Source organism: Meriones unguiculatus, chromosome 6 (genome assembly GCF_030254825.1).
Source record: "Meriones unguiculatus strain TT.TT164.6M chromosome 6, Bangor_MerUng_6.1, whole genome shotgun sequence".
Taxonomy (NCBI): Eukaryota; Metazoa; Chordata; class Mammalia; order Rodentia; family Muridae; genus Meriones; species Meriones unguiculatus.
Window position 1 is genome coordinate 50344139 of NC_083354.1, and position 24995 is coordinate 50369133.

At 43.4% G+C, this 24995-nt stretch overlaps 1 protein-coding gene across 1 annotated transcript in view; it reads left to right on the forward strand.

Annotated features, from left to right (window-relative positions):
* The first annotated feature begins 2597 nt into the window (after positions 1-2597).
* The window catches only part of Il20rb (interleukin 20 receptor subunit beta), a 31730-nt gene continuing 9332 nt past the window's right edge, over positions 2598-24995 (forward strand). The window contains exons 1-5 of the mRNA XM_021647990.2: positions 2598-8817; positions 16133-16259; positions 17911-18101; positions 22796-22920; positions 24808-24958. Of these exons, the coding sequence (XP_021503665.1) occupies positions 8745-8817; positions 16133-16259; positions 17911-18101; positions 22796-22920; positions 24808-24958 (667 nt within the window). The 5' untranslated portion in view covers positions 2598-8744. The remainder of the gene's footprint in view (positions 8818-16132; positions 16260-17910; positions 18102-22795; positions 22921-24807; positions 24959-24995) is intronic.

Below are 24995 nucleotides of genomic sequence, written 5' to 3' on the forward strand. Positions count from 1 at the left end.
TTTTCACATATTGTATCTGTCACAAGCCATTGTAAATATCAAGTATGTTGTTTGTGCCTTCATTTAAAAACATCCATTTATTGTATTCAAAAGAAACTTGATTTAGGTTAGAAAACATAATTTATAGCTATTTAAACAACAATTTAAGAATTTAGAGAACAGTTTTTCCCCCCTTCACTTGATTATTCAAGTGAGTAAAGAAGTCTCTGACAGTTAGCTGTTGAAATGGAATGGATACTTCTAGATCATGCTCTATTTATGCCACTGTGAAGTAAGTCATGGTCAAATTTGTAGAAAACAGTAGACAATGAGATGTGTAATTTTTTTCCTCTCTAGACATCAGTAATTCTTTTAGAAAAAGTTTTCAACTTTCCGCTTCCTTACCCCCTAACCAATATCTGATTTGCTGGAAAAAAAAATATATATATATATTTTTTTATACTGTTGCATATTGAACTCAAGGTTTCACAGATATGATAAGCAGATGCCCTGACACTGAGTGATTTTCCTATCCCCTCCTTATCTCTTAGTTTCCTTTCCTGGGTCTCTGAATTGATGTACTGTAGAGTAAATGTGATATAGCTAGGTAAAGTGTATTATTTAAAATTTGTATCTGCTATCTAATACTTTGTGTATATGAATGAAAGACTAAAGTATTGATTCTTCTGTTGGTCACACTTTCCCTCCTCATTCTGAAAATTTAAATTTAAGCAAAGTAACAAAGGCCTTTAATACCACATGAACACAAGAACATTGCTGTTCTTTGCTGTTTTAAACACATAACATTCCAAAATTATAGATGGTAAAGATTGTAAGATTTTATTTTTTTCATTGTAGTAGTTTAAATTTAATTTAAATCTTAAAATCACTTGGAGGCTGATGTTGCCACTGGGTGGCAGCCCTGGCCTCTCCCACAAGTACAGTCAACATTTAAAGCTTTTTCATTTATGTTTGTCTTTGAGTGCTCTTTTGTTAAGGTAAATGGTAATAGATTGGTTTAATGTAAGTAAAGGCTATATATGATACCTTTGGGGCTGTAAAATACTATGATTATTAAGAGAAACAATTTAAAAGTGGTTTGCAGAATGAGTAGGTAGTAAACATTTTTAACATTTGATGACACTTATTTTGCTTTCTCTTCGTGTGCCTCAGCCATGACACAAAACTGGACCTTTGTAAAAAGGAGCTTATAAGACTTTTATCATGGACATAGCTGTTTCTGGAAACTTTCTATCCCACAGCTGATACTTTGGGAAAGCAGCTTTGGAGTAGCGCTGAAGTGAAATGCATGTATCCTGTTGTAGCTAGAGTTTGTAGAAAATGGAGGTGCTCCAGTAGTATCTGTACATTCTAACTCTGGAACGAAATTAACTGTATGCTGTTTTACTTTGTATTTCAACTTAAACCATCTCTTCAACCAAAGGCTGTTTATATTATAAGCGTGAATTTTACTTGAAGCAATTTCCTTAGGAATTCAAACAATCTTGGAAAATAGTTACAAAGCTAGATAGTAACAGACTTGTATTAGGAACACCCGCAACCTAGTTCTGTGTGTGTCTTGACACACTACTCTCTGTGTGCTAGTTTTAGACCTAGAGGTGGGTCCTGGGGAAATCAATGTTTAGAAGTTTTCATATATATATATATATATATATATAATATAAAATATATATGATTAGTTTCTAAATTAATATACATCATACCTCTAATCCTGCCTGGTCCATGTCTATAAAAACTGTAAAATCTTGGAAGAGGTGTTTTGTTCTTAGACAACTTAATGTATGTACAAGTTTAGTGACAAAAAGAAAAGCTATATTTGGTCATAAATCTTAGGGGCACGAGTTGAATATTTTCATAACGTGTATTGCATGCAATCACTTTATGCTAACACAAACACCTAAGACTTCACTAAACAAAATACAAAATACCCAGCCCAGTATTATATCCCTATAATTTTGGCTGCTGAAGAGGCTGTGGCAGGAGGATCGTGAGGGGTCTCTGAGTACCTTCTCAAGACACTTTGGGATGGCAGCATTAGAGTAGTGCCAAAGTGGGGTGCATGTATCCTGTTTTGGCTAGAGTTCATAGTAAATGGAGGTGCTTCAGTAATACCTGTGTATATGTGGGACTGTAGTTCTGTAGCAGAGCATGAGTGAACCCTGGGTGCTATCCCGAGGCCACCAAACAAAAAACGGAAACTGAGCATATTGCCAGAGTAACCTAGCAGTGAGGAACTTAGGTTATTAGGACATGCTTATAAATACATTGCATGCAAATTATATCCAGTTCTAATGCACTGCCACATAATCTAGAGGTTGCAAAAATATGGCCTATGAGATGTCTTTATGTGAATTAAGAAAAGTCATCATCTCCTGATGTGACCCTCCCCTTGTCAAAAACTGTAGAATTTTACCTGTTGATGGTGCCTTGTTTGTGGTGCAGCCAAATACAGAAGTATTGTTCAACTTGTGTAGTATTCAACTTGACAACACTTAAAACAGGAGATTTCAGATAGTGTTGTAATTTATGGTTTCCCTTAAAAATACGCTGACAATGTGGGTTGAACTCCCAAGTAAACAGCTGGAACCTGATGTGGATGGTGAAAGAGATTGAGTGTAACAAAGTCTTTCCCAACTCTTAACCCATAAAGTGTAGCCATATTTATTGTTTCTCCATGTTTTTCCTGTTGTATGGAGAGTTTTTGGCTTTGAATATGAAATGGCCATTTTTCAGAAACAGTTCTGGCATCCAAATCAGAGTGTAATTTGCTTTTCCATTTTAATACTTCACTACAAGACAAGAAACCTTTGTATCTGTTTTATAGGTCTTCACAACTGTGCTCACTCCTTGAGTTTTGTTCAACATAAGACAGTATCATTTTCTAAGTCACATCCAATGGATTGAAAAAAACAAATTGATTCTTTAGCAAGGTAGATATATATGCTCCTTCTGTTGGTGTTCAGCCAGTTCTGCTGTATTTAAAATACTGCAGAGAGCAAAACAAGCAGCCCACATCCACACCTCATGCCCTAACTTCTTGCTGTTACATGTGCATTTCTAGTTTACTTACAGGAGTAAAGTAGACCTGAAAGTGTGTTTTGCCAAGACTTGTAGACTTGAAATAGAAAATGAACTCTGCTTGCTGAAGTTGTAGAGGAAGAGTTTGATTATCTTTGGCTATATACACAGAAGGGTTTTAAACCAAATTAGGAGTCCCCTCCCCCGCTAGAACACTTGATTTTACCAGATGCCTCCAGTAGCTTAGCAGGAACAGGTTGGTTGGTCCATTTATCTCTGTAGTGCTGAACAGTGGAACAGGTGCCTCATGCATGTTAGGAAAGTGCTCAACCAACCCTGATTTTAAATGTTTCTACTCAGGTTACATAAGTTTACAGCACAAGGAAAGCTGCATTCATTGTTAGAAATTTGCTACCACGGTTTTCTCTTCTCTAGTACCTCGTTGACAACCTAAATGGGAAAACAAAATATAAGTAACAGTTTGAAGCAGTATCTAAGATATGTTGGGCAAAAGATGTTTTCAACCAACTTTTGGGCTCAGATACATCTTAATGAATGTGCAGGCATGTGACGCTGGAAAATTGTCGAAACAAAAAGATGGATTCCAGGGGCTGGAGAGATGGATGAGAGGTTAAGAGCATTGGCTGCTCTTCCAGAGGTCCTGAGTTCAATTCCCCGCACCCACATGGTGGCTCACAGCCATCTGTAATGAGATCTGGTGCCCTCTTCTGGTGTACGAGCACACATGCAGGCAGATCATTGTATACATAATAAGTCTTTATATATATATATATATATATATATATATATATATATATATATATATATATAAAAGATGGATTCCAGAAAGAGACTTGTGTTGTCTAAATACAGGCTAAACACAGTAATAGTTGGGATAATTTTGAACACAGAAGAAACTAGTAACTCATGAGTAAGCATAGCTTGTCTAGAGCAAATGATGTCAAATGTATGCTTTCTAAACTGTAGATAGACAAAGAATAAATTCTGATTTCATTGAGGTATAATTGGTTGGTTTCAAGATGAAAATTTTAGTTTTGAACTGTTGCTATAGCTTGTTCTTGCATGTCCCTCAAAGCATGTATTAAATTCTTGTTTCCCATCTGTAGTGCTTTTGGAAAGTGGTGAAGATTTAGGGAGATGGGGCCTTCCTCTCTCTTCCTCTCATCTTACCCTAAAACAATTTTTTAAGTTGGTTCTTTGTTGCTCAGGCTTGAGGCTGCTCTCACCCGGAAATGGAATGAAAAAACAAAAACAAAGCTTTTCTGAAATGTGTATTCTACATAGAGAAGACAAGTGGGTGAAGCTGCAGCACAGGGTGGCAGATGTTAACAGGGCAGACGAGGGTCTCTGGTAAAATTGACATAGATGTGGGCTCCGCTTAAGTGACTGAAAAGCACCAGCCAGAAGTATTAGACTGTCATGTAGATACTTACTTGCAAAGCATTGTTTCTGGTTTTTAAAAGTTTTAAGATGGTATTTGTTTTATTTAAGTTTGGAGCTTTTAACTACAAGGGGCTGTTCAGAATAAAACCCAATTCTCCATCTTAATAAAACTTACTGGGTAATGTTTCCTAGAAACCAGGAAGATGACAGTGTTAGAGATTTAAAGGTTTTAAGCTGTTAGTTCCAAGAGATTAATTTCCTGAAGACCATCAGTAGATTGAAATGACTGTGTTCAAAGAGAGCTGTTCTGTTTTTTGGGGGCGGGTATGTGTTTGACTTTTTAACTCTTACTATTTGGTTAATGTGTGAGTATTTGGCCTGCGTGTGTGTTAGTGCCCTTCAAGGGAGGCGCAGGGCATCAGATCCCTGAGGATTGGGGAAGGCTGTGGGCCACCATTCCGAGGCTGGAAATTGAACCCAGATCCTCTGGAAGAGCAGCTCATGCTGTTACCCACCGAACCATTTTGCTAGCCTCTCAGAGGAAGTTTAAAAGGCCTGCAAGAGCTCTGAAAACTGGAGTTTGGAAGTGTAGACGTTACAGCTAGAGGAGACGCGTTGGAAACAGTGTAAAGGGGAATTCCACTGTTCGGAAAAAAGAAATGAGAATTAAATGTCAGATATACTTAAACACAGGCATAAATATATGGGGATCTTGTAATGCAAGCAGTAAGGGAATCTTACAAAGAGTAAAGTAATTGACCGTTTGGCCTGTGCCTAGACTCTTTCACAGTCTGAAGAGTGAGCCTTGGATTGGGGGTGGAAAGAATCGCCACCAAATTTTTCCTTCTACCTCGTTTCCTCTCCTTACCTTTTCATAAAGTCCTGGTTTCCCCTAACAAAATTAAATATCAAAGATTTAAGATTTTTAGATAACCCACTTATCTATCCACTCAACAGTTCTGCAGACCTGAATGACCTTCCAATTCTTCGGAAAATCCCAGAAATGCATACAACAGAGCTGGGGATTTAGATCAGTTACTAGAATCAGAGTGGTGCCTCATATGCACAAACCTCTGGGTTTGATTTCTAGCACCATATAAACCATGCATGTTGATGTACACTAATCCCAGCACTTCAGGGGTGGAGTCAAGAGGATCAGGGAATTAAAGATCGTCCACAAATTTGGCTACATAGTGAATTTGAGGCCAATATTGGCTCTTTGAGCCCTTGTGTCAACAACAAAAAACAACATGCAACAGGATAAAGGATAGTTTGGTTTGAGTGTGTTGCATAGACAATAACAACTGGCTGATGAGATAGAATAGGAAAAGAGTTGACAATAGAGGCAAGAACAGCAATATCAGGAGAATTGAGCAAATAAGACATTGCTGTCAAGAAGTCCTCACCTAGTGTAATGGTTCAGGCAGAGCAGATATCTGGCTTTCTTGTTGGTTGGTGACTGGAGCTTGAGAGAAAGTAATTCAAGGCTAGGTTAGGCTGATGGTATTACTTCTTACTGCCCATAGGTGTGTTTAGTTTGGGACTGACTCCCTGTAGTTGCTTATGAAAGATAGGCAGATGTCTGTCAGCGTGGTAATGTTTGGCTGGCCTGTCTTGGAATAGACTCATGCCAAGCAGAACTAGGAATTTTATGACCCCATTGCTTGGTGGCAGACTGCTCCGCAAGCCAGCTGTGTGAGAGTCTAACCTCTTGATTGCATTTTTTTCTACCTTTTCTTTTTTATCTTCTTATTCACTAAGTGTGCTCGAACTTTCTATTTCATGCTTTGCTCAAGTTGCTCTATCTGGATTGCTGAATCATGAGCTCAGTCTAACCCCTTCTATTCAAACAAAGATGGGTATATTCTTGGAATTTCATTTTGAGGCCCATTTCCTGCGTATTCTCTAAACCTTTGTTAATTTCATGGGTCACACCCCTTTTAGTGTTAACTGGGAAGCAGTTAAGTGAAGTTGGATTTCGCCATATTTCTGCTGGATTTCCTGTCCCCATTCTTGATTCCCACAACTATTTTACATTACTGTATTTACTTTGTAGATGAAAAAGTAACGTAAGGCTGATGGAATTGTTTTCCTCCTCTGCATCAAATGTTCATTGCTTTTTCCATTTAGTTTTCAGTCCACAATGATCTGGGTTCTGATCCAAGGTTTCCGCAGGAACTCCTCTTGCTGGGATTACAAAGACTTTCCAGTTATTACATCCAAGGGACATTTTTCAACAATTAACTCACTGGGGACTCTCTTTTGCACTCTGCCTCGACATCATGCTTCATTGTTGTCAGAACTATAATTTGTACTGGCTCCACTTCTCTGAGCTGCCTCCTTCCCCCAACCCCTATTTTTCTAGTTCCTGGTATGGATATATGCACCCTCCTTAATGGACATGTTCTTTGCACAAGCCCACCCCGTAGGCGGGGGAAGGTTTCCGTTTCCTTGACGTTGACTGGAGAGAGACTATTTTCCTAATGGGAGTTGTTAGTGCTCCCGTAAGTGCTTCAAATCAAAGGGCGTGAGGCTGAGCGCATGCAGCCTCTTTGTACAGACCCCTACCCCTGCCTGTCTGACGCCACCCTACTCTGCTTCTTTCTGTTCTTTCCATTGAGGTCTTGCTGTCCACACAGTTACCCAAACCAGAACTGGAAAGTCGTGTTTGGCTCCCCTTCCCGGCCCCTCCCAATCCGTCAGTCTGCAGGAGCTGCTATTCTACCCAGCCCTGAATCTGGAGGTTTTTGTTTCTTCCCACAGACATGGGAAACCTAGCATAGGCTGACAGTATCTCTCACCTAGATGCCTGCCAGAGTTCCCTCTCGTCTGCCCCTTCCTTTGTATCTCTGAACGTTTTTACAGCTCAAATGCAGAGAATTCCACCATCAGATCGGAGCTTACACCCCCTACCCTTAGTAGTCACTGCTCTCAGGATAAAATGGAAGCCCCTCAGAAAACACCGAAAGCTTTCCAGACCATGTCTCATTGTGCTCTCCAGCCTTGCTCGCTATTGGTACAAAACTTAGGATTTTTGTAAACATGATGTGGCTTCCCCGTTTTAGTACAGTACTCCATGCCAGTCTCCTCAGGAAGCCTTCTAGGATCCCATAGGGTAGACTGGGCGCTTCTCTTCAGTACTCCGGTAACCCAGTGGTTCTTTCACCGGATTCAGTATTGCACCCATGGTTATTTCTGTATGCTTCTTCATTACAGGATAAGAACTGTTGAATTCCCAGATTTTGTACATAGTAAATTTCTAGTGAATGTTTGTTGAATGAATCAATGAATGACTGTCCCAAAGTTTTCTTGCAAGTAAGTTAAACTGGAACCAAAAAAATGTTCTTATTAAAAAACAAAAAAACAAAAACACACACACACACACAAAGAAACTATGTTCATTCTCAAACCAGTGTTCATTTTACCATTATAATTTGCACATTGGAGTTCTTAAAGTCCTCAAGGAACTGAAGTTTAAGAGGCCAATTTCTGGTACAGGATTTCCCTTCAAAGTTTTAAAATTGGTTCTAGTTTTCAGTAGTACATTCTCAGCGTTCAATAATCAGTTTTAAAAGAATTCTTGGTAAAGAATCTTGTTCATGTTTTTAATTTCCATTTTCTGTTCCATCTCTAGATGCCAATTTTGTTAGCTCATTATGTTCTAGATTTTCTTTTTGCAGACTTGCAAATATGAAACTATTATTCTTTTACCTTTTGTAAAATGGTATTTAAAACTGAGGCAATGGGTTGGCATGCAGCTTAGTGGCTGTTGTCACAAAGACCTGGGCTCAACCCCCAGCGCTGCAGAATACGGGAGTGATAGTAATCATTTCACTTCTCTACTTTTCCAGAAGTATTAGCAAACAGAGCTAATTAGCACCCAGCTTGAATGAATGGGCAGAGAGGTACTTGGCACAGGAAGCTACTTGATGAGTAGGGAAAATAATGTTGGCAGTACACTGACTTTTGGGAAGACCCAAGGCCTTCCACAACTGAGCCTATATGCCCAGATGTCTCCCTCAGGCAGATGTCTCAAGTTTCCAGTTATCATTTCTCTGGAACTCTCGCAGGCCACGCCCCTTGATGCAATATCTGGGTTTGGGCAAAAAGGAGGGTGCTGCAAAGTCCGCCCATTCTGAGCGTTTGGGCCAGCTTCTCTTTCCAGAACAACTCAAGCTTCATTGCAACTCTGACCTCAGCACCAACATCTGCTTCCTGAAGCAAGGTGCCCAGGATGGACAGAAAGTTTCATTCCGAAAGGAAACAATGTTTCAGGGCAAACTAAGTTTGTCAGAGACCTTCACACCAAACAGGCTAGCACAATGGTTCTGCAAGGAGTCTGGACAAGTCCTGTCATGTGGTTTTTCTACAGCTTAATCTCAGGTTTTCTCACAGGTAGGAATGAATTTAAGTATACCTGTTAGTTTGGGCCTTGAATATAGGTTAAGGTGACATACTTTCCTGGGTTTGGAGTTGAATTGAAATGTCTGTTTCTAAAAACCTTTTTATTTCCATCTTCCACATCTCCATTTATCTCCTTTTTAGCTCCATCTTCATGCATTCTGTTTGGAAAATTTCCTCCTGATATCCACAGAATAATCTAGAAAGATGTCATTAATATAGTATGGAGAGTTCTATGCATTTTGCTCTTTATTTCATTTGATATTTGAAGGGTTAAAATATAGTTATTGCAATCATTTTCCACGTGGCAGTTAAAATGATTAAAAATTCCGACAGACACAAAAAGGCAATTTATAAGCTTCATATTGGGCATAAGATTTATAAAAATTAGATTTTGCTCTTGGTTATTACAGAAAAAGGTACTTCATATCATTTTTGAAAAGATTTGGTTTGGGGCATTTTTTCTGCCAGTAAGATTACATAATTTTCTCTTCCACTCCTGGCTCCTTGTAATTACCTTGTTCCCGAACTGCAGTGTTCCTAACCTGTTCCTGTTTCCCTCAAGTCAAACTGTATTTAAGAGAAATTTTTAGTTTTAATACTCCAAGGTACTGGTTGCTTTGTGGTGTCATTGGGAGCCTTGAGTACTTAAGCAACAAATCAGTACAGAAGTTCCTTGGCAGTATTTAGCTCCCAGGGAAATGGATGGTATTCCTGACCCCAAACCTTCACGGTTCTGAAGGTTCAGCTACCAATATCCACACTCTGCTTATTTCTCATTTGTGTTTTTAGGTCTCACCCGATATTTAGTGGAGGCTATTTCTCACTAGTGGAGGCTTTTTCTCACTGCTTTTAGGAAACAAATATAGATTGCAGGGCTCCTTGCTGTCTTCATGGTTGACACATTCTATTCTTACTCTCTTGCCTTGGCCTTTATTGTTATAATTTTCTAATTGGGGCTGTTGAAATGATACAGTAGGTAAAAGTGCTTTGTTGCCAAGCCCGACAAACTGAGTTTTATCCTTAGAACACGTTTGGTGGAAGAAGAGAACCAACTTCTTCAAGTTGTCTTCTGACCTCCACAAACTTGCCATGGCAAATGTGTCATTGTCTGTCCAACCCCCCCACCTTGTGTGTGTGTGTGTGTGTGTGTGTGTGTGTGTGTTCATGGTTTAATAGTATAGCCACTGGTCACATAACTTCATTTTTCCCACCTGTGAAATGTTTCTAACAACCACCTTGAAGTTTTGAAGGGTTAAAAGTAGACAATACAAAAAAATTTTAAAGACTTCAACACCCTTGCCCCAAATGTTAATTATGCTTATCTTTTAGTAATGCAAATGGTGGTGTCAGAAAATAATTGCTTTAGCTAAGGTTATTCTCATGTAATTTTTAGTATTTACTTAGGACTTTGTAGGTGAAATAAGCAAATACAGAATGAATTTCTGTTGCTTACTAGATCCCTGGGCAGATGAGTAAGTTTGTCTTGCTTTGCCCCTTCCAAATAATAGTGGGTGATTAAGGCAACTGATTCTTACTACCAACAACAACAGCCACACTTACCTGCCTCTAGTTTTCCTCCCTCCCTCCGTCTCTCTTTTTCTCTCTTAAGACTGAACCTTCAACCATACGCAATTGGTTCACTATTGAACTGCATTCTCAGAGCCTTTTTATTTTTTTTCTATGCAGACTTGAGCTTGCTCTGTAACCCAGGCAGGCCTTGACCTTGCCATCCTCCTGCTTCACGCTCAGGCAGATGGAATTGTAAGACTGCCATTAGACAAGGCTAACATTTCCGAATACATGGTATGCTCTAGATTAGCAATGCAGGTTCTTCACTCATCTCCCTCAGTCTGCAAGGCAGATGTGATGATCCCGTTTTACACTAGGAGTCAAGAGCCTTGTGTACAAAGAAGATGCAGGTCTTTGTCCAGGTATCTGATAAATGGGAACTTGCGGCAGGACTCTGACTTAGCAGCTCCAGAGTCAGTGTGCTTTCCCTTCTGTGCACAAGAAGGGGAGACATGGATGCGGGCTAGAAAGAGGGAGGAGTGACAAAGTGAAGGAATTATGCATTTACCTTAAGGACTTGGAGGAAAAGGTGGTGGAAGGGGAGCCAAACAAACAGAGATGACTAGAGGGGTCCGGGTAGGAAGAGATACAATTCCTGCCTGGAAAGTTTGCCAAGTGGCTTAGTGGAGCCCTGTCTTCCTGCTGCTGCCCTTGTACCTAAGAATTTAGGAGACATGAATCTTAATGCAACTAAAAGGACTAAGATGGCTGAAAGAGCCAGTTAGTGGTGGTGGGCACACCTTTAGTTCCAACACTTGGGAGGCAGAGACAGGCAGATCTCTGAGTTCGAGGCCAGCCTGGTCTACAGAGAGTGTTCCAGAACAGCAAGGCTCCTCAGAGAAACCTTGCCTTGGAAAACAAAACAAAACAAAACAAAACACATGGCTAAGAGATTAGGAGAACCACCAGGCCTAAGCTAATTCCTTATGGGAGTCAAGATGTGTATGGCTCACTTGCTCAGTTTCATTCACTCAGTGTTTCTAAGCTTTTCTGTGAAGGGCTCTGGGCTGGGTGCTGATTAGAGGTGAACAAAACTGTCCTCTGTTTACTGCAAGCATAGGGCCTGCTCGAAAATACACGGCAATGCTACACATCTGAGGATTTAACACATTTCAAACTATTCTTTACCCTGCAGAAGTGTGCTCTAGATGAGCATCTCAGTCCAAAATGAATACTGGAGTCACTTGGGGAGCTTTGACAAATAAAACTGCCAAGGCTACACAGCCAGAGATTCTAGATTCATCTGGGGAGCTGCCTAAGCAATGGAATTTTTTAAATTCTCAGGGCGGGGCTCTTTAGAGAAGTGGCTGCTTACAGGACTGGACAGGGAAAATGCAAGATGAGACAGGAGTATTTTGTGGTATGCCATGAAGTGCTTAAAATAGGATGAGGGCCTAAATGTAGGATAGTATATTGGGTTGGGTCTTGGAAGTAGAAGAATTGGCAAAATCCAAATCAAGTCTGGAATTTTGTTATGATAATTGCCCCACATGTGCCCCTTAGTTTTGAGAACTGTATCATGATTACATAAGATGTTACTACTGGTTGGAGTTTACATTATCTTTGAAATTCATAGACCTGAAGTTATTTTGAAGCCTATCGACAAGGCTGGGTGTGCTGATGCATGCATTTAACGCCAGCACTCAGAAGCAGAGGCAGGTGGATCTCTTTGATTTTGAAGCCATCCCGTCTCAAAAGCAAAACAAAGCCCACTGACAAAAATAGAATGGAAAGAGTGGGAGGTAAGTGACAATGAGCCAGTGGACACAAAAATCGACCTGAAAGACTTTTCATGAGCCAAAGCTGAAACAGCTGAATAACAAATAATAGTAATGCTGGATTTTAACCATAAAGTGAAGTCAGTACCTAAGAGTCTATTCATGTGAGTGAATCACTGAACACATAACAAACAGTGGAGGGAGAATGGTTCTTCCTTACGGGAGAATCCCAATTCAACCAAGAGAGACTTAGCTCTTAACTGCAGTGATTGCTAAAAGTACTACCTAGCAACACCTGTCAAAATTAATGCGTGAAAACTTGAAGAGACTTTACATATTCTCACATATCTCTCCCAGTATGTTTGTTAACTCCAACAGGTAAGTAAATTGGTACCTGTACAGATCAAGATTAACATCTGATAATTACATATATTGACACCGCGTCCTGTGAGTACAAGGCAAAACGTATAAACATTTTGCAATCAGTTGCTTGGACTTGCCCTGTTGTGAAGCACGTATAGAGAGAACACATAGAATAGGAATGAATTCTCTCAGCAAGAATGTGTGGTAGACCTTGCCTGAGAATTTTGATGCCCCACTGGTGTTCCCCATGGAAGAGGGCCAAGAGGAGGCTATTACACCTTTGTTGCATCGGGTACCCAGCAACACCCTCAGCTGGAGACTCCAGTCACTGTGTTTGGATTTCATAGGGAAAAGCAGTGGTTGAAGGCCATCACTTGGAGTTTGGGGAGCCATGAATGTTACTTTGAGGTCCAAGGCCAAAGAGATGTTGGAGCCTATTTGGAACGCTGACCAGTGCTGACCTGAACACCTCTCTCAGGGTGCAGTCATATAGCTGAGATCTGTCTACAGCTAACATGATAAAAGGGACAACCTAGGACAGGTCTCCCCCTGGAAACTAGGATGGGGGGAACTTTCATCAACCTTTGAGAAATTCATGTCAGATACTAAAGGAACAGGAATTGGTGCACCATTCTGGAACTCTCTGTGTCTGAGGGAAGTCTCCCAAGTGTAAGATGCTGCTGCAAAGACATCTAGTAAAACAGGCTAAATTTAAAACGTATAATTTCACGTAAGTCCTGTGAAAACAGCCAAACTGAGAACAAATCTATAAAACAACCAACCCAGTGCTCTTCAGAAGTGTCAAGGTCATAAAAGACAGAGGGAAATGGAGAACAGGCTGGAAGAGACTAATTAGATATGACAACTACATGGGGAATCCTGGACTGGTGCCTGGAAGAAAGAAAACAGAGCCTCAAAGGGGAAAAACTGGTGGAATCGAATAAAGACTGAAGCTTAGTGATCCTGTAGTTACTATCTCAGTCTTATTTTATAATCCTACTTCAGCGGAGTTCACGGAGGGATGGATGAGGGCATACAAAAGCTCCCTCTGCTACTGTGCATCTCCGCTGAAGGTCTGAAATAGTTTCCAAGTTAACTTGTCTGCTGAGTTATGAATAGGATCGCATCATATTGTTAGCAGCACTGTTCTGGAAGCCAAAGAGGTCAGTCTGTTTCCTTGTCTTCCCGGGCAGCCACCTGGGCTCCTTGCTCATGGCCCCCTTTTGTTATCTGCATGGTACCCTTTGCTTAAGCACTCACCTATTGATAGACATTTGGGCCAATTCTAGTTCAATGTCAAATATTCCTACATGGATCTTAATGTGGCACAAATTTCTGTTTCTCTAGGATAAATGCCTAAGATCACAACTAAGTCGGATAGTAATTGCACATTTGGTTAAAAAAAACCTGCCAAACCATTTTTCAGAATGTACCAATTTACATTTCTACAGTGTGTGTTTTGTTTGTTTGTCTCTATTAGGTTATCTCTACAGTAGATAACCTGAGTCAGAGCTTTTCACCTGGCTGATGATGCCCCAGTTGGGCTTAAATTAATGTGTTTTAGTGCCCAAGGATGGCAGAGAGCCATGATAAGGAACTGGTAAGAGCCAGTGTTAATTTGCCACAGAGAAGTAGGAGGCTCAGGTTATCAGGATGCATAAGATAACATAGTTCAGGGCTGAGTCAAAGCCTGAATCCAGGTCAGTCTGGCATCAAACTACCATCTAGACTATAAGGAAGTCATTAGCAAGTCAATGAATAAACTGATTGAAAATGAACAGTAAAATTAAATAGACATTTCTCAAAAGTACACAATGCTAATGACCAGCAAGTATGGAAAGCAGTGTTCAACATCATTAATCATTCCAGAGAAGTAAAATAAAACCAAAATAAGATACCACTTCACCCCAGACTGGGGATTAGCTCACTAAGAGAACCCAGGATATGTACTCCTGGGATCTCATTGACAGGACCACAATATAAGTGGTTTTCATTAAAAAGTTAAAAATAAACGAGCCAAATGCTGGTAAATGCTCTTATTGAGAATGTAAGCTATTATAATCTTTATGGAAAGCAGTGTGGAAATTCCTCAAAATGTTCAAAGTGCAGCCATCATATGACCAGGCTATCCCTCTACATCCCAAGGAAAAGTTAACTGTGTGGAGACCTCTGCTGACTGTTTATAGAAGCCAAGACACACACGAGGTCAATTCTTGGATATTTCACCTATCAATTCGATTGTCCATCAACTGAATCCTGTTCAGCCATAAAAGCCTGACATAGAAGATCTGGAAGGTAGTATGTTAGGTGAAATACACCAGGCATAGAAAGACAATCAAATTCATAGGTGGAATATCAAAGAATTGACCTTGTGTGTGTTAGAATGGAATGACAGTGGCAACTAGAGGCTGGAGAGAGTAGTGGGTAGAGAAAAATTGGTTAGCAGCTACTAAGTTACAGTTAGATGGCAGAGGTTGTTCTGGTATCCTGTTACACAGTAGAGTAATTATAGAGGAGAAAAATGGTTTCAAAGCTGGGTGTGGTGGCGCACACCTTTAATCCCAGCACTCAGGGAGGCAGAGGCAGTCAGATCACTGAGTTCAAGGTGAGCCTGGTCTACAAAGTGAGTCCAGGACAGCCTAGGCTACACAGAGAAACCCTGTCTCAAACAAACAAAAAAATTGTATTTCAAAAGGTTCAGAGATAGGATATTTGAAAGCTTTGTTTTTTTTAATTATTTTTAAAATTTTAACTAAAAGAAAATGAATGTTTGAGATACATAGGCTTGTTTTTATTTTAAGTAACACACTGCATACATGTGTTAAAACACCACGGAGTTATTCATAAATATAATGGGTATAATTTTTTATATATTTGTTAAAATAAATAGGCCAGTGAGATGGTTTACTGAATAAAGGTACTTTCATAAAAACCTGAAGACCCACGTTTGAACCTGATTCCTATCGGTGTCAGGAGAGAGAACCCTAAAGTTGTCCTCTCACATCCATACATACACCATGGCGTATGCAGATCCACACTCGTACACATACATAAGCATACACACGAATAATAATTTATTAAATAAAAAACATTCATTCCCCCTAGTGGTGACACACACCTTTAATTCTAGCAGAAGTAGGTGGATCTCTTGAGTTCAAGGCCAACCTAGTCTAGAGAGTGAGTTCCAGGACACAGTTCCAAGGCTACACAGAAAAACCAAATAGTATACCTCTGTTTGTTTGTTTGTATAATGGAGAAAATTATGGTTCTTATACTCAGTAGGGTCATGAAAAGCTGCCCATAGTGGTGCAAGCCTTTAATCCCAGCACTTGTGAGGCACTCACAAGTCTGAGTATGAGGACAGACATGACCTCACAGAGAGACCCTGTCTCCAAAAACAAGCAAACAAAAAAGAAAGGAAGAAAAGAAGTAGAAAAAGAAGAAAATTAAATGGCATAGTTCTGTAACAATCTAGTAATGACCTATACAGAATATGAGCAATGTTTGCTAATGCTTATCCATTAAATATGCCACATTGTCACAAAGGTACAGGTGTGATAAAACTGCACTTGCTGTTCATGAGCCTGTGAGGCTCTTTGCTATGCTGGCTCTCACTGTCACTCAGAAGTCAGCTTCTCTACTTAATTTCATCCCAGATGGAGTGGCCGTTCTGCCTGCCCCACAGAACTTCTCTGTGAGGTCAACCAACATGAAGCATCTCTTGATGTGGAGCCCCGTGTCCCAGCCTGGGGAGACAGTATTGTATTCTGTGGAGTACCAGGGGTGAGTTGGGTTTGGTTTTTCTTCCTTAGATGACACTTCTGAGAGGGATAGCCCTTCCCTATCTACTCAAGGAGACCTTGGGCCTCAGGAATAGATGTTTTTCCCAGTTCACCCCTTGTTGTAAATGGACATGGGAGAACCAAATACATTTTGGTGTACCTGTTTTAAACAATAAGCAAACTGTCTGTTGAGTTTGGTCCTGACTTAGAATGGACAAATCTGAAGAGCCAGACCCTTTGGGGTGTAAGAGATCAGAGTTTTCTTGACTAACTTTGACTAGAAGCCTAAATATGTTCTGACCCTCAAGTTCAGCTGGCCCGGGGTGACTTTGGTTCAAGTTTTTTCTAGCTTTCTAAGCACTAGTGGTTGCTGAGAAGTGACTGGCAGAGTTAGTGCTCACCATACTTCATTAGAAATTGTAAGACCCAAGGTTAAACTGTGAGCCCCATCTGCCCACGGACCAGGTAACATCCTGAGGTAGTAGGAGTTGTAGTTCTTGGAAAACAACGAGAATGCATAGGAAAATATGGTGGCCATATGGGTTTGTTTTTAAAAGCCTCTGCAGCATGCACTCAGCGATGAATTCTGGGGAGTCGTCCTGACCAAAGCCCATCCTGGTCAGTATTCAATTAAAGCTTGCTTCAAATTTGCCTCAGAATTGTGGAACTGGTGTTTCTCTTGTGAATCTCAGGATTAACACAACAAGCACAAATAGAGGCCTACACGTGTGGACATTCTTCTAGCCTCTGGGTTACAAAAATTCACATTTCTAGATAGAGGGAAACTAGCTTCTAGAAGAAAGATACTAAATACAAATGTAGAATGATAAAGATGAAGAATCTTTGCAGCCACTAGCTACTAGTAGCTAGTAAAGTTTAAATGAAATTGAAACATGTTTCTGAGACCCATTCTTTCCTTTTCATCTATTCTATAGCCCCAAGTGGCCAGTGACTACCAGCACCAAACAACACTGATGCAAAACATTCCTATCATCACAAAAAGTTCTATTGGGCAGCGGAACTCAGAGCCAAATGCTGAGCTTTGAGTTCTGATAGGAAGCTGTTAGGGCTGATGCAAAGGAGTTGGGTTTGCGGCTCGTCTTAGGTGGCAACCTCTGTAGGAGGTGATATTTATGCCATGCCTGTGAGACTGCCAAAATAGAACATTTGAGACAGAGAACATCGAGGTAGAGGCCCTAGGCAAAAAGAGATCATCAGCATTTTGAAGGAGTGAGCAAGGAGTGAGCAGGGTAGGAGCAACATTTCGAGGGCAGGATGAGAGAAGGCCAGAGTGTCACAGGCAGCCTTTAGGGGCAGACACATCATAGTCTGCTAAGTGTGGACTGGGTGGGAGTGGACTCTCCACTGCAGAGCGTGGAGGATGGGAAACCACAGTGAGGCAAGGCATGTTGGCTGACATGAGGGTGGTGGCTTTGGATGTAGAAAAACGTGGACAGATTGAGGCTTATGCTCAGGTTTCTGAGGAATCAAGGAGAGTGGTGTTTGGGGTGGGAAGCAAGTGGAGGATCTGGAGCTGGGAAGAGGATGCTTGTTCTGCTGACCCTTAAAAGCAGAATCAAGCTAGTTACAACTGTCTTTGGGTCTTCGTCAAAGGGTGTGTTATGACTCTGTGACTTTATCTCCTCCGTCAGGGAGTATGAAAGCCTGTACATGAGCCACATCTGGATCCCCAGCAGCCAGTGCTCACCTACCAAAGATCTGGAGTGTGACGTCACTGAGGACGTCACTGCCACAGTACCATATAACTTCAGGGTCAGGGCCATGCTGGCCTCACAGACTTCAGCCTGGAGCACCCTGGAGCACCCCTTTAATCGAAACTCAAGTAAGGCACACCCCTCCTGCCCTTTTAGGAAGTTTTACTTAAATGTTCAGCATCAAGATAACAGGTGTACTTATAAACGTAAACTACCCTTACTGACATGTTTTTTAAATTGCTGACTTTCTCACGTGCTGTCTTTCTCTTGCCCCACTTTGGGAGTCAGTCCTGACTGTCCTCATTCTAGCATCGGCACTAGGATTCTTACTCTGATCATGCCTCTCCCATCTGGAGCCTCGTTAACCCCATACTGATGAGAACAGCTTCGTGGTTTAAAAACATCTGTACGTTTAACAGCTACTAGAAATAGCTCTTCTCTGCGGTTGCTGGCAAATCACTTTTTCTTTTGTAATTATAACTGGAAAATGATTGAAAGGGAAGAGAAGGATGCAGATAAGGGGCCAAATATGGCTGGGTGCACGCCATGGCTGGAGTGTAAGAGGGTGTGTGTGTTTGGGATAAGTTGAGACCTGAGTGGGCATTGGGGTAGACTAGCAGCTGAGCCTATAGTGAAGCTTGACTAAGTCATAAATAAGTATGTGGGAGCAATGGAAGAAGACAGAATCTGGGCCATGTCTTTCTTATAGAACAACCCCTGTGGCCACTGAGGGAAAGTGACCTGGAATAGGATAAGGCTGCAGGGCAAAGAAAGAATGAGAAGGAGATTGTTGCCTTCCAGCCATGCCAAGATGGGTTCTGGACTTTAGAGTAGCAGAGCAGATGGGGAGTGAAGGAGTGAATGAATTCAGGAGACATGGCTGCATGCACTTAAAATGGCCAGAGCTTGAGGACTAGTTATTAGGGTGGAATGGGAAGACAGAATCTAGCTTCTTACAAGGGCTGGTGGGAACAATGTCCAAGGCAGAGAACACAAAAGGAGCAACTGATCTTGAGGACCAGGAGACACTTTGTCTATGTGGTTTTGGAGCTGAGGTCCCTGTAGCATGGTGTGCTGTGGATGTCTAACTAGCAGCTGGAAATCAGGCCCTGGAGCTCTTGGAGGTGAAAGCTAAACACACAACACAAACTTACGCCTGGATAGTTGTGAATGTGCAGGGAAAGTGGAGGGAGGATAAAGAACTCACGTTAGGCTCCCAGAAATCTCAGGGTTTAAAAGATAGAGGAAGGATGCGAGTAGGTGGCTGAGTAGGTAGAAGGAACAGAAAGCTCCTGATAGGCCTAAGGAGGCCCTTAGGTGGTGCTTGAGAAAATGATGATGGCTGCCACACATACTTGTCTGAGGTGGGAGTGGGCAGGATGCTAGGAGTTTGGTCCTTCAGCAGCCCATTTTCTTCATGCAGCAGAAGATCTGCTTGAAGTTAGGGTTCAGGAATGGGCCAAGTCAAGTTACTGAGGACAGAGGATGTTGAGGAGAGGTCAGGAGGGCTTAGATGGTGAGGCATCCCAAACTGGCCCTGAGGAATTATAAGGGTTGGTTCAACTCCAACTTGGAACCTGACAGCTTTGTGCATTCAATATTTTTGCCTCATGGCAAATGTTGAGGGGGACCATATGAAATGTCGGTGCTCAGCGCGGTCCAGTCTTATCACAGCGCTCAACTGTTGTTAATAGTCTTATTGTTGCCCTGGAAATGCCGAGCGCCAGTGAGCAGAGGAGGAGCTTAGGGCTGTTGGAATGGGATGCCAGAAGGTTTTTGTTGCAAAATGTGGACTTCTCTGCTAAGCATCTGTCCCTGACACTGGGAAGACTTGGCTGAAGTGGCAGGAGCCCACTGCAGGCACCTGGAGGCTCATGGGCACTGGGGGACACTGCAGCTCTTCCTCTGCCCACAGATTTCAGGCAGCACCCAGCACTACTTCCTCTGGCCCCTTGGAGCCCGGAGCTCCAGCCAAGAACCCCTCTGGGGTCTGGCAGCTATTGCTGGAAGGAAGGCCAGGACAGATGGAGATCAGGGAGTGCCGGCAGTTATTTGGGAGGGGCTGAGCAGTAAAATGTGTGCTTAAGAGGCCAGAATAAACAGGAAGAGGATTTGCTGCAAGGGAATCTGATGGATAGGAGTTTACATGTGCTGAAGAGAACAGAATCTCTCTGCATAGATGTAGCTCGTGGCAGTTCAGTGTCCAAGTAGGTGCCCTAGTAAGAGGAACAGGGACTGTCTCTGACATGAACTCAGTGGCTGCCTCTTGGATCACCTCCCCATGAGGGGGGAGCAGCCTTACCAGTCTACAGAGGAAGGCAATGCAGCCAGTCCTGATGAGACCTGATAGGCTAGGGTCAGATGGAAGGGGAGGAGGACCTCCACTATCAGTGGACTGGGGGAAGGGCATGGGAGGAGAAAAGGGAGGGAGGGCAGGCTTGGGAGGGGATAAGGGAATGGGGCTACAGCTGGGATACAAAGTGAATAAATTGTAATAAAAAAAAATTCCTGTGGATGCTGGGCGGTGGTGGTGCACGCCTGTGATCCCAGCACTCGGAAGGAAGAGGTAGGTGGATCTCTGTGAGTTCGAGGCTAGCCTGGTCTACCAAGGGAGATCCAGGATAGCCATGGCTACACAGAGAAACCCTGTTTAAAGATAGATAGATAGATAGATAGATAGATAGATAGATAGATAGATAGATGGGACTGTCTGTCTCGGTCTCTCTCTCTCTCTTTGTGAGTGTGTGCACGTGTGTGTGTGTGTGTGTGTGTGTGTGTGTGTGTGTGTTGGTTTCTCAAGACAGGACAGGCTTTCTCTGTGGAGCCTTGGCTCTCCTGGAACTCTGTAGACCAGGCTGGCCTTGAATTCACAGAGATTTGCCTGCCTCTGCCTCCCGAGTGCCAGGATTAAAGTCGTGTATCTCTTAAGGACACTCCATCTGCCTTTTTCATTTGAGAGGGCCACTCTGGCTTCTCACATGAAAAACCTGTGTTGATGTTCTCTTGTGGAGCTCGCCTGTTCTTAACCTTGCAGAGGGCAGATGCTCTTCACCTCAATTTCATGTTATAATCATATGGAACTTGAAGGCCACCTGTCTGGGCCAGCCCAGGGGTGTCTGATTTAGATGATGGGTGAGCATCCACTTATTTGGAACTTAAAATTCTGCCCAGGATATCGTCATGTGGTTCCCTGTGACTCCCTGCCTCAGATGATGAGCACCTCACACAGGGCAGGTTAGCAATGGCGACTACCATGGGCTCTAATTCTGACTGCTAGCAGTGTGGCTCTGGGCAAGCCCCTTAATATCGCTGTACCATGGGAATAACATTCACCTTCTGAAGCTTCTGGGTGGATCAAGAGAAACAAGTATACCGAGTGTGTAGGCCGGGGCTCCCAAAGTCCCTAGACTGAGATTTTGGTAAAAACAGATAGCAGTCAGAGGCCCAGATTCCATTCGTCTGTGGAGGCAGACCTTCTCTGTTGTCAGGTGTTACAACGGCAGTGGTGCTGAGTCACGACTGGCTGTTTGCACAGTGGCCTGACTTCCCAAGTCCTCTTGTCTCCTCGAGGGGTAGCTCACCAGACACAGGGACATTCTCTCCAATGAGGATGGCAAGGGAGAAAACACAGAAACACATCCGCTCTGTGACCGCTCCCTGCAGGAGCCTCTCTTCTCCATGTCCCTCGGCCCCAGTGCGGAGGGATTTAGCTCATGACCACCTCCCTTTCTACTTCCCAAGCCAATACCAACCATCACAGTTCTGGTCCTGCAGTTTCTAGATGGATATTGAAGGAGGGAGGCAGCCTGTGTGGGCCCTACTGTTCTTGGCCTCTCGGTTGGAAGGTTGTCCCCAGGGGCTGCTGGCCTCTCTGGGAACCTGCCACGTGAAAGACGGCGTTTGTGCCTGGGCTGTACTTTCTAGAACTGATTGTCAGAATTTGTAAGAAGCTTCTGACACACCGACAGTGTTTATGTAAGAGTAAGACTCCTTGGACCAAGAATAGAAGGGCCCAGCCCCCCACCCCCAAGGTGCCCATTTGTTGGTGTCTGCAAGGTGCCAGATGCCAGTATGTGCTAGTGCTCTGAGCAATAGGGATGCACAGAGCGGCCAAGGTGAGGCCAGCTGCGCTCCGCAGCCTTCTGAGTCAGACAGCTGTTTAGTAACTACTAAGGAACAGCACCTGCTCCCTAGATGAGGCAGGGTGAAGGGCAATGAGGCAGGGTGATGGAGAAAGGAGACCAGGGCATACGCTTTAAAGGGGAAGTAAAGCAAGAATGTTTACTTGAGTCCTTCATCCCTTCTCCTGAGCTGTGCTCCCAGAAAAGGAACAGATGACCTTGGAATAAAAAGATGAGCTATAGTGTCATTTGTTTTCCATTCAGTCATCATTCAAAAAGCATTTTATGAGGGCTGCCAAGATGGCTCAGCAAACAAAGGCAACTGCTGGCAAACATGATGACCAGAGTTCGATTCCCAGGACCCACCAGGTAGAAGGAGAGAATTGGCCTCTGTGTTTCACGTGGAAATGCATGTGCATGAGCCTGTACACACACACACACACACACACACACACACACACACACCAAATATGTTTTTTGAAAACAAACTTTAATAGAAATAAAATTTAAAGATAATTTTATGAACATCCATGGAGTGCAGGAGGGTGCTTATGTACATTGTTCCACACAGCAGGACCCCCAGCCAGACCCCCTCCTTTGCCCATCCGGCTGCTGTGTTTCCACTGATGATGCGGTCATTTTATCCCAAGGAAATCGGTTCTCTCTGGAGCTGGCTTTGATGCTCTCTCTCTTTCCAACAGCTGTCCTCACCCCACCCAGGATGGAGGTCACAGAACATGGATTACATCTGGTTATTGAGCTGGAAGACCTTGGGCCCCAGTTTGAGTTCCTTGTGGCCTACTGGAGGAGTGAGCCTGGTGCCACGGTGAGGCTTCCCACTGACGTTTGGCCTTTGAGTCAAGCCTTGGAGAACGAGCACAGCCTTCTAGGGGGTGAGGGAGCAAGTCTAGTTTTGTAGTGCTCATGGCATAAGTGGCCTGACCAGGGTGAAGTGAGAGAACCAACCATCCCTTGACTCCTTCCTCAAAGACCTACCTTTGTTCAACCTAGGCCTTAGCGAAGGCACCTGGGCCCTTTTCAGGCCAGGTCTGAAGTTCGGGAGAATGCATCACCTTGCTGGACCCCCTAGTGCCTTTTTGATGCATTTGGGTTTTTTGTTCCTCACCAGCTAGTCTCAGACACTTAGGGACAGCAGGCCAGGAAGTTCCAGGTCAGGGTGTGCTGGATAATTTCAGAAGCACAGAAGGTGGGCACAAATCTCTCAAGGGTGTGTGTCTTGGCAGAGTGCACAAGTGGGGCAGCAAGCCAGGAGTTGGCTTATGAATAAGCCTATCTAATTACGATCGGGTGGGCCGTGCAGAAAGCCTGGAAGGGAGCTGCCCTTCCTCATGGGAAGGTTGCTGTAGTCTGGGCTGAGTGGGAGGCCAGTTCTCATGGAAGAGTGGTCTGACTAGGAGCAGCAGCAGCAGCAACAGCAGGATGAAGCTGTAGCAGAGGTAGCAGCTACCTCTCTGTGTAGCCCTGTTTAAGCTGATACAATGACAGGACCTGGTGACCCACCCCAGGGGTCACCAGGAAAGCTTGCTTTCTCAGAAGGATCAATACGGGCAACAGAGTTTTCTCATCAAATCTGTGAGCAGAACTAGCACAGGACCAGGAGGAAGTCCAGTCTTACCTGCTCAGGGACCCTGGCCTGTGGGAGCCTTGCTGTCCTCTCCCTGAAGGTCTTACAGTGGCCTCTCCCTTTTGCTCCCAGGTCCTATACATGGCTGTGACCGTGCCTCCATGACTTCTCAAAAGGCATCTCAGACTGACCCTCCTCACCCAGTCCTCTCCCTTTGTCCTCCTGTCCAGCTTGAGGTATTCAGTTTCCCAAGACCAAATCCTCCAGGGATGAAGCCCCATTGCTTGTGCCCAATTTAGCAGTCCGAGTTGTATGGGTTTCAGACAGCTGGCTGAGCTCTGTGGGTACCCTTCTCAGTCTGGGGTGTTCAGTGTCACATAGCAATATCTGGGGGCTGTGCACCCCCAGCTGGGTGGGATAGTGACCCTTGGAAGATGGTATGGGGTGGGTGGGACAGGTTATTCACCAATATTTACCCTGCTGAGTCCCGGCACACCGGTAGGACATTGCATTGCCAGCCAGGCAGATGGAACAGAGTGGGAGAAAGGCTGGGACTTGGCAGGAGAGAGCGTGTATCAACCTCGTATTCTTTGGGGTGGAGCCTATTCCCCACCCTTGTAACTGGGAGGCTCTTTGCTGAGAGAGTATGTACCCTGAGTCATCTGGGCTGGGTCCCACAAGCTCCTACAGGCTCCATTACAGCCCTGGGGGTTAGAGTGGGAGTTGAAGTGTGGACAGACAGGTGGATGGGCTCTGCTCAGATGCTGTCCAGTTTCTAAACACCTTTTAACCCTTGTGCCTCCTCGCCACTCTCTTTGGCTTGCCCTGCTTTTTCTTCCGAGCCCTGACCACCAGCAGGAATGTGCTTATGTCATTTTTCTCTCTCACACACAAGCTCTCCAAGAGCAAAGGCTTTATGTGTTTCGTTCAGTGCTGTGTGCTATGTCCGTAGTACAGGTCTAATGGCTCTGAGTGCACAAATGAGGAAATGAATGCCTCCATGCATACATGAGAAGGAATATTCTGGAAAAGGACTGCCTGCACTTTTTCCTACCCAGCTCTCCCACCATCTTTAGCCCTGCTGCCCTTAGGCAGTAACTATGTTTTGATCTTTTTTTTTCTTTAAAGGAACATGTGAAGGTGGTGAGGAGTGGGGACTTTCCAGTGTACCTAGAAACTATGGAGCCGGGGGCCATGTACTGTGTGAAGGCGCAGGCGCTGGTGAAGGCCATCGGGAGGCGCAGTGCCTTCAGCAAGACTGAGTGTGTGGAGATGCAAGGTAAGGGCAACTTGCCTGTCTCTGGGTCCCCACATTT